This window comes from Cebus imitator, unplaced genomic scaffold, assembly GCF_001604975.1.
Source record: "Cebus imitator isolate Cc_AM_T3 unplaced genomic scaffold, Cebus_imitator-1.0 Scaffold171, whole genome shotgun sequence".
In the NCBI taxonomy this organism is placed as follows: domain Eukaryota; kingdom Metazoa; phylum Chordata; class Mammalia; order Primates; family Cebidae; genus Cebus; species Cebus imitator.
Genome location: NW_016107486.1, coordinates 3790405 through 3801023, shown reverse-complemented (window position 1 = coordinate 3801023; position 10619 = coordinate 3790405). Strand labels below are relative to the sequence as shown.

The 10619-nt window shown below is 34.4% G+C and overlaps 1 protein-coding gene across 7 annotated transcripts in view; it reads right to left on the bottom strand.

The window, feature by feature from the left end:
• Positions 1-1005: 1005 nt before the first annotated feature.
• Positions 1006-10619, bottom strand: part of GRIA4 (glutamate ionotropic receptor AMPA type subunit 4) — a 386448-nt gene continuing 376834 nt past the window's right edge. The window contains exons 16-17 of one of the 7 annotated variants that reach the window (XR_005202841.1): positions 8947-9194; positions 1006-3537 (exon numbers count right to left, since the gene is read on the bottom strand). Coding sequence is in view for 5 of the 7 variants with exons in the window: in XM_017544804.2 (XP_017400293.1) it covers positions 3373-3537; positions 9060-9194 (300 nt within the window). In the remaining 2 variants the exon portion in view is untranslated. The remainder of the gene's footprint in view (positions 3538-8946; positions 9195-10619) is intronic. The other 6 variants (XM_017544804.2, XR_005202842.1, XM_017544805.2 and 3 more) reach the window with 6 other exon arrangements.

Below are 10619 nucleotides of genomic sequence, written 5' to 3'. Positions count from 1 at the left end.
TTTTTTTTTGAGACGGAGTTTCGCTCTTGTTACCCAGGCTGGAGTGCAATGGCGTGATTGCGACTCACCGCAACCTCCACCTCCTGGGTTCAGGCAATTCTCCTGCCTCAGCCTCCTGAGTAGCTGGGATTACAGTCACGCGCCACCATGCCAAGCTAATTTTTTGTATTTTTAGTAGAGACGGGCTTTCACCATGTTGACTAGGATGGTCTCGATCTCTTGACCTCGTGATCCGCCCGCCTCGGCCTCCCAAAGTGCTGGGATTACAGGTGTGAGCCACCGCGCCCGGCCCCAAATTATTCTTTACTATAAGAAATATAACTCTTTAACTTCATATCACAAATCCACTCTTGGGCTTAAATGAAAAATACCTTTAGAAATATGGCTAAAAACCACACCAAAACCCTGTTCTGGGGTAGTTTTTTTTTTTTTTTTTCCAACAGTTTATCCACCCAAACAAATGATTCCACAGGTAGATACAATTACAAAGAGCATAGTCTTACCTGATTAAAAAATTTATCAGATCATCTTTTTTTTAAGCCATGCTTTCCAGTGACATAGACAACACTATGAGATCAGCCAACCTGCAGCCCTCTTTTGTCTCACTGTATACATATGCTCCTCAACTTACAAAGGAGTTATATCCCAATAAACCCATCTTCAGTTGAAATAGTGTAAGTTGAAGATGCATTGAATACATCTAACTTGTTGAACATAGTAGGTTAGCCTAGCATAGATAATATGTGTTTAGAACACTTATATCAGCCTCAAAGTCATCTAACACAAAGCATATTTTATTACTAAGTACTGAATATCTCATGTAACATTGTGCACTGTATGGAGTGCATATCACCTTTTTACATTATTGTAAACTTGAATAATCATGAGTCAAATGATCATTAACTTGGTGACCATATGTACTTAAAATATACTCTGGAGATTAATAGGAAAAGATGCTGTTTTTCTGTTTTCACTTAATTAAATTAATTCAATTCAATTCACTCATTCATTCAACAAATATTTATTAAGCACCTACAATATGCCAGGCACTGTGCTGGGTGCTGGGGATACAACTGTGAACAAGATAGACACAGTCCCTGCCCTCAAGGAGCTTACAGTCTAGTAGTTATACAGACAAGTACACAGGCAATTACAACGCAATATGATAAGTGCCATGATGGGGGAAAACATTAAGAAGGGCGCCTAACTCAATCTCACAGGCAGGGGGTGGTGAATAGCCATGGAAATCTTTTCATGGCAAGTAAAATTCAACTTGAGTATTGAAGGATGAGTACAAGTTAGTCAGGTAAAGAGGAGACAGGAAGGAGTTATGTACTGAGTAAATAGTCTATGCAGTGCTCCATGTGCTGCTTTGGAGGTTCATTTCCTGACGAGAGTAGCTGGAGAGAAGTGAGAGACGTTCTGAAAGAAACAAGCAAGGGCCAGGTCATAAGGGGCTCATTTGCTCTTCTCAAGAGCTTGGAATTTTTCCTGAGGGACCTGTGTGTGTGTGTGTATGTGTGTGTGATTTACACTGTTTTTGTGTGTGTGCGTATGTGTGTGTGATTTACACTGTTTAAGACTGCTCTTACTGCAGCACAGAGATTGAATGGGGAATGGGATCTTGAGAGTTAATGGAAGGAAATTAAGCCTTCTCCTTTTCCAACTTTATCTTCCATGATATCACACCTTGTGTTCTCACTAGCCCATCTAGCGGCATTCATTCCTTAAGTGAGCCATTGATGTGCATGGCTTTGGACCACTACTTACCCATATGGCTCCTAACACCTTCTCCTCCTATTAAAACTCAACTCATCCTTCAAGGTCAGACTTCTGAAATCATCCTAACTTGTGCTTTCTGCCAATACTCTAAGTACATGATTTTTATCTGCATTAGAGTACTTATTTATCATTTCAAATGAACCAAACCTTTTTTCGAACTGTGTTAGTTTAATTCATAAAGTGATTTTTATAAATAAACATGAGTATGATTTTCTTTACAATTTCCAGTTGAAAACAGAGACTAATTCTTCGTTTTCTCTCTACGCCAAACTATTATTAGTGCCTTCAAATGATTTAAATGGAACAATAGGAATAAGGGAAGAAGCTCGAGACATATAATTTTATGCAGCAAAATACAGTCAAGTAAAATTTCAACATACAATTACAAGGTATGTTGTTGTTAGGACAATGATTAATTCCCCAACTCAAAGACTCCATCTTTGACAATTTAATCTGTTAATGAGTCAAAGATCTGAAGAGGTTAGCTTAGTATGCAAAAAATAATGAGGGCTAGCTACATTTTCCACTATGGCCCACCACTTTTATGATCTCTCATATAGTCTTATAATTTCTCAAATAACTTTTATAATGATAAGAAAAAAACTTTTAAGCTCTGTAGATATTGTAAGAACATCTGTTGTTTTATTCTTTTTGGTGGGTAAAAAACCCACAATTTTGTACACAGAACAAGATTATAAATAATACTGTTAACATGAGTGACCCATAGTCTCTTTTGAGTCTACACTACAGACTGATGATTGAACCTAAACACTTTGTTCCTTTTGCTTTTCTTCCTCGTTGTGAGACAAATGCAATCTGTGAACCGACTCATGTGACAGAGTGAAGTTTACAGCAAACAAGAAGATGACCAACAACTTTTATTTTAAAAAAGTCTCTAACGTTTATTACAGTGATGGCATTTATATCAATTATTGCAACGTATTGTTCCCTAAGATGGTTAGAAAAAAGAATTGTGTTGTCCTCTAGTGAATTTATGTAAGTTAAAAAGCAAGCATGTTTCAGTATTTTTCTCCAAAGTAAGTGTAAATACTTCCTTTATTTTTTCTTCCGCAGGATTTACGTGTTTGTTTATTATTTTCTTATCACAGTTTAGTGATTTGTTTTCTCAGCTGGATTTTCTTCCAGGGACTATATGGGTGTTCTGGAGACATAGGTTAGCATGTTCACGGACTTCTACAACTATTTTATCCTTTTCGGTGAAGACAAAGGCCTTTCTGAGCAAGAACTTCACAGTTTAATGCGCTAACTCGCAAGTCTGATTAGTTTTTGAGTCCTCTCAAATGAAATTTGTTGCTGTTAATACACCCGTCCCAGCTCCCCCCACCCCAACTCCCCGAAAAAAACCTAAATTGTGAGTTTTCCTGATATAAAATCTGAGTTTGGGTTTCCGAGCTGAGCTCATGCACACGTTGCTGCTGCTGATGTCCGGCCCGAGCGTTAGGACAGACTTCCGGCTCTCAGCCGAAGAATTGGTTTAGCAAAGACCCGCGCATGGCGTGTCCCTCAGGGCTGCGTTTCCATCAGTCACCAACACTGTTAAATTAAGGCACTCAATTATTTTTTTGGTTTTTATGGTAGGTCCGATGCAATGACAGCCAATCCTGAACTTTGTCTGATTGCAGTTCCAGTGTGTACAGCCTTTGGGCAGTCAGGCGTCAAGACGCGGCCATTCTCACCCACACTCCCAGTGATGGATAATCTGGCTTTGTTTCTTATGGCTTCAGAAAAGGTCAGCTGGGTTGCATGGAAAGAAAGCAGAAAGAATGCCGAGTGTTACCATATTTCTGTTTCTTCAACAAAATGTTACACAACACACACTGAAATATCAATAAGTAGACATCTGCATTTTTTTTTCATATTCTTTTGGTTATATGAAAACTGTTTATCCAGGGAAAGGAAAGCTTAACTACACCGAAGAATGAATCTGTCTAGACTTTGTTGTTCTACCTGTGAAAAAACTAATCCTAATATTATAATATTTAACTACTGTTCAGGAAATCTGGGCAGGAAACATCTTTTAACTTGCTGCACTGTATATCTTAGTACTTCTGGATGAGCTTTAAAGCTTTTTTATGTTTGACAACATTCTTTAAATAGTACTTCCTTGTTATAAACTGTCTTTACAGTGCAAGGATTAGACTCTCAGAACTGATAAAGTACCTAAACAAACTATACATATGGACTATTTCTGACAGATCTTCCTGTTTTATAACACAGACCTATCCACAAACACTTTCATTCATTCACACCAGTTATAGACATGACCCAGAACAGCACAATTAGTGACATATAGTTCACTCTATGCCTATTGTGGACACTAAGCCTCATATTTTAAGAACTGTATTTAAAAGGGGTGCACTGAAAAGGGATACGTTTCAAAGCCTATTGAATGATCATCACTGGGGAAACTTCCATATTGAGGTTATAGAGTCAGGGATCTGAAATCATCAGTAAATTCCTGTTTCTTATCCCATTAGATAGCAGATAACATTATACAAAGGAGAAACAGGCAGTGTTATTATGTTAGTCTCACAACTGTTCATTCATTGTCTAAATTCTTTCCAGTAGCTAGCATTCTAACTTAAGAGGAAAATAGGGTAAAGGAGCTATTCCCTAAGTTTGTTATGATTTAGGTCATAACTCACAACTCATCATGTATCTAATTCCCTGTTGTGAATTCAAGTTTATCCAGATCTTTAGGAAATTCCATCCCTGTGTTTATTCTGTCCTGGAGCTTAAATATTAGAATAATTATATATGAAGTCATGAAATTAGTAACTAGTTTAAAAACTGGTGGAGTAAAAATGTTTACAGATCAGTTACTCTGAAAACTTAAGAAAGTTGAAGTCAAATTGCTAGTAATGACATATAGATGACAAAATCAAGGTCAAACTCATAGTTCTGTTTCAGTAAACAGTCTCAAAAATAAATACTTATCATCATAATCAGAACTGAGGATATGGTCTTTCCAGAAATATGAATAGCTTTTATATTTAGAAATCATGGAAATATAACAAGGATTTTACAGAAAAACAACACTTCTATCTGATTATTTTCTATTAGTTCCTTGAAATCAAAGTTCTTCTGATCTTTATTTGGCACAAATAGGCATTCAGTAAATATTTGTGGAGTGGATGAATGACCATATATGGTAAGATTCTTTTCCTTGTAAATGAAACTGATAGGATAATATTCTAAAATTATTCATAATTTATCGAACTGCAGAATTGTACACTAAAAAGGGTAAATTTTATCGTATGTAAATTGTACCTTAAAAATATGTAAGTGAATACATTGCCCACTGTTCAATTTTAAATTGAATAGAATTGTATTTCACTGCACCAGTGAGGAAGTTAGAAATGAAGCAATTCAATTCAAGCATCTGAAAGGATCCCTTAATCAAGAACCTCACTCATATGGAAGAATCTCACTGGGGAACCAAAAAGTGTACGTGGCTGCAATAGTCTTGTTTCTTGAAGTGAGACTCTTGGGAAGGTTGTGTTATTAAAGAAGAATATTTTTCTACTCAATATTAGGGTATGTGTATAAAAAGAAGCATTAGCAAAACAGTACTATATATATCAAGAAAATCTAGCAACAAAATGTTTTTAAGAAACATAAGTCAAGACTTGGTATCAAGATGCTAAATAACTTTCTAGTGTAATTGTTTCAATTTTGTGTTTTAGGTGGACATTTGGGGGGTCAGAACCCTTTAGTGAGTACCTGACTATAAGGAGCATTCTAGTTACGGCGTTGGCATTTTCCACAATCTTCTAAAGAAAACAATTTGAGAGCAGATTTAGGAAGTTTATATTAGTTAGGTAAAGCCACATGCTTAGGAAAACAAGGAAAATGAATATCCATGAGTCTAATCCAAACCATTGTATTAGCCAATCTTAAATCTTTCAAGTTCCCAAACCACTCAGAGTCCCCAAACCACTCATCTCTTGTTTAACAAGAGATTTAGGAAAGGTAATTCCAGAGAACTCATAGATATCTACTCATCACTAAATTTAAACGAAACCAAGATCAAAGTCTGAATATGTTTCTTTACATTTCCTTTCAACATTTAATGTTAAGTAAAATAGACAATTATTTTTAAAAATCCACTAGTTTAGCTTTAATTTTTCTTCAAGAAGAAATACTAAAATACGATTAATAAAAGCATGATAATTTTTAAAAAGTGTTTTCAGAAGGCTTTTGCCATAAAATCTGTTTTTGTTTTCTTTCTTTTCTTGATCTTATTTATGAGGAAAGGAAAACTTCCAAAGGTCGAAAAATTCCGTATAATCTCAATACGCTCTCCTCTTTTATAGATTAATGCAAGGAAATATATTACTTAATAAAACTTTGACTTATTTTTCTTTACGTCTGTTTTTGCATTTTTATTTCCTATACTTATATCATCTGCATCTTCCATAAAATGCCATTTCTATTAATCTTGATATGAACCTTTCGAGGCTCCTCAAACTGGAAAATTTTCTATCAATTTTACATATGGTCTAGGTTTGGTTGGATTGTCGTGGCTAATGGTTGTTATCTTAATCATATATGTTTCCTTGAGAAATGATCACTTTTTAGCAGACTCTACCATGGACTAAAGATGTCAGGTTTTGTTTTTTGGGATTCTGAGACAATATTATTTCTGATTTACCAATCATTTGCATAATTATGGTCATAGAGTTTATGAAAGTTTTCCTTTGAGAGTACAGTAAAAACTGCTTACTTATAAGTTTTGACAGGCACAGATTATTTCATTTATCCTAAATGCCACTGTCTTTTAAAATGTCAGATGAATGCTTTCTTTTTATTTGAAATTTGTTGTCTTAAATGTTCAAATCTACCTCTAAAGGCAATTCATGTGATGAACTTCAATGCCAAGTTGCGACTCCAAATACAATCTTACATTTAAATTGTATATATATATTATATATATTAAATATATATAAATATATGTAAGAGATGTAAATTCCCACATTTTATGAATATATACAACATTATATATAGAAAACATGAGAATTTACATCTTTTTAATAACTTTCCTTAACTTTGAAATGAACTAGTATACATGAGTATTTCTTTCTAAAAATTTGTAATACTCTTTTTTTCTTTGGTTTGCTTCCCCACCCTTGTCCTTGCTGATGATGGCTGCAGCGCCTTTGTTATGCCAAAGAAAAGTCAGTTTTAATGAACTGGTAACAAAATCTAGTACGGACATCTTATAAAATTCATCTCAGAATTCAGTCCAAATAATTTGCTCTGAAAACTAATCAATTATTGTTTTTCTCAATTTGAAAAAAGTCTCTTCTCAATTCTGTAAACATTAAGATGATCTAATGCCTAAGACACCTTGATATTACCCCACTTTGTAGGTTTTGCTATTATAAGACATACTAAAAATGTTTGGACCTAGTGAATTGAGGATTTAGTTCTTAATTCATTTTCATAAAATTAGGAAAGAGTCATTTTGGAATTAACTATGTGCTTTAGTTCTCAGTCGCTGATTTCTACATTACGGATGAAAGCAATTAGATCTTGATTAAAAGAGATGGCATTGGCTCTTTGCTTTAAGATACAGTATTTCAAAAGCTTTCATATAAATAAATATCAAATCAAAATCACAAAAGTATGTTTACCTGGTATAAACTCAGATGTACATCTTACTGAAAGTATATCAGGTTTTTAACTCTATGGTACATCAAGTACCAAAATATCTCTTGGAAGTTCAAAGACTCATTTATCATTGTAATCAAACTGAGCAGCCTATTCAGTTAGCTGTTACAGACAATTTTAGAAAATGGGTTTTAGAGTCCTGATTTTAGCAAGAGCAATAACAAATCCTTTCAGATCCTATTTTAAAACTACTTCCTATTATTAGAGGAAAGAAGAAGTAGACATTTAGATTTTTTAAAAAATCTCCATCTCCTATATTTTACTGAATGCTTATAATTTTTTATTGTGCCATGATGAGAGGATGTGAGTAAGTGGGGCTGACCTGGCTTGCTTAAAAGCACTTGAAATGAAAAAAAAAGTTTATAATAGCTCACTGCAACTTTTATCTTTTTCTGAATCTCTCCTACAGGACACAAATATTGCTGACATCTCTAATGGAGAAACTGCTGTTATGCCTAAAATGTCTATTTACCTTAGTGATGCTTTCAGTATAAAAGTTGAGTTTCATCTAATAAATGTGAATTGTAGTCAAAATTCTGATTATCATTCTTCCTTAAAGGTCTGGCTCAAGGACTATCATCAGATGAATAAAAAGTGGGATTTCATGCTTTAAAAATGTAGAATGATGGCTAATATAAAACAAATTAGAAGAGGAGCCAAAATTCATTGAGTACATACTCTGTGCTTTGAAGTTTTTTTTTTTTTTTTTTTTTTTTTTTTTTTTTTTTTTTTGAGACGGAGTTTCACTCATGTTACCCAGGCTGGAGCGCAATGGCGCGATCTCGGCTCACCGCAACCTCCGCCTCCTGGGTTCAGGCAATTCTCCTGCCTCAGCCTCCTGAGTAGCTGGGATTACAGGCACACACCACCATGCCCATCTAATTTTTTGTATTTTTAGTAGAGACGGGGTTTCACCATGTTGACCAGGATGGTCTCGATCTCTTGACCTCGTGATCCACCCGCCTCGGCCTCCCAAAGTGCTGGGATTACAGGCTTGAGCCACCGCGCCCGGCGCTTTGAAGTTTTTACATGTATTGGTCCTAGAAAGCAATGAGACCTTGTCAAAAATAGGCAACTGTCTGGGTTTTGATTAATTGGAACGAATTTCGTGCTTATTTTGTTAGCACCTACCCTAAAATTGAACTGTTACAAAAGTCTATGTGCAAGGAAGCCCAGATCTAATTTCCAATTTTCCCCAAATTTCATGTAAAATATACTGTTTAAATCATTTCACAGAGTAATTCTGATTTGTTTTTGTCTTTCTGACCCTTGCAATGCAGATATCTATTGGTGACATAAAGTTTCAAACAGTACATCTGCAGCCAAAGAAAACCAAACCAATTTGCACTGAAGTTTTCAAAAATATAAAGCTCTATTAGAAGCAAGCAATATCACCACTGGACAGACAGGTCACAACACTGCGTTCACAGGATGCATTCCCCACTCACTGTAGTCGGCCCTAAGTCCTACCCCTAAATTTTAATACTTTCGGTTCCATATACGTTGTAACCTTCTCTATAGGTTGCTAAATTCTGGGTATTCTGCGAGGAAGTTGGGTTAAAAGTCTGTGCACTCTTTGCCACCTTCATTCTCTTCGCTTCTGCCCTGGACTTGTAACAGAACTCTATCAAAGCCACCAGCATTGCCAAGCCCAAGCCGCCAACCAGAATGTAGAAGACTCCTGCTACGTTGCTCAGGCTCAAGGCACTCGTCTTGTCCTAAAGGGGATAAAGACACTTCAGTTAACTGTGGAAATGTCAAATCCAAAAGATAAAAGAACACATGAAATCCAAAAAGCCAATGAAAGTAAATGCTTAATTTAACCTTAAATTATTTACAAGTCTAAGTCACTGATACAGGATTATGGATTTAAACATAAGGCTTATAGCTCTTGGGAGAAGTAAAATTATAATAATTATCAACAATTTGTATCTAATTACATTCAATGAAATCAGTAACATTTTATCATTACTAAATATGGAATGAAAACCATTGTACAGCCATATATAAGCATTTATATATTTACATAGGGTTGCAGAAGTGGACATATTATTGTTAAATTTGAAAATGACAGGTTTAAAATCCAATTATGTGAGAAAGGGGGCTTCTTTTGGCTTTGATCCTATTAGAATATACTTTTAATGTCTGAGATTTCTCTTGAATAAATCCAACTCCACATTTCCTAGTTGAGCAAATAAAGAGTCATTGAGCTGATAGTTTCACGTTTTGTTCATCATTAATTTACCAAACATTTGCAAATAATGTGTTAAGGTACACATTATATGTTCTTTTAGTTATATCTACAAGGGAAATATCATGGAAAATGTTACTTTTGCATATTATGTACTGTTTATAAATATATATGCATAACAAGCAATTTTATAACTTTAAAAATACATAAATTATTATGGTCAGTTGAGAAATAAGTTATTTATGTATGGACAAATTTATAATATTTTATTGATTAAAAATACAATTCCATTCTCACTTAAAAAATGCTTAACCATTAATATTTTAGAGATACTGTTCTTTAGAGCTTCAGTATACATATAATCTCATAATAAATCCAGAATAATCTCTAAATCCTACTCTTACGATTGGAAGATATTAAAATTATAACAAGAATTTAAAATTGTGTAATAAATTGTAAATATGTTTATTACATAGTATTATTGCAAGTATTTTAGTAAACTACCTGAAGGACGCCCTGTAGCTATTATCTTCTCAGCAGTACCTTTTGTGCAAAATGTGATTCAGATCCTTAAAGAGTTTTATAGAAGAGTATTTAATTCAAAAGATGCATTATATATACTGTCATCTTAGTCACGACATCAACTGACTGGACCAAACATTTTAGGGTAACTTCACTTTTAAAATAATTACTCATTAAGTCTTTGTGCTTGTCTGACTTTACATCAGGATTTGAGGTAATGGTTTCATTATCTGGCCAAGCTTGTCTCATTCCACTCTGGTTAAAAGGCAGACAGATGATTAAAATATAGTGATAAGGCCTGAAAGGGGTTCATTAACATTAGTTTGTCTCCTTTGTAAATTAATTGAGGCTCTCCTATTTAAACAAGTCACATGTTTAACATCTTAGAATATCCAATAATTTGTTTTCTTTCTTTTTTTTTTTTTTTTTT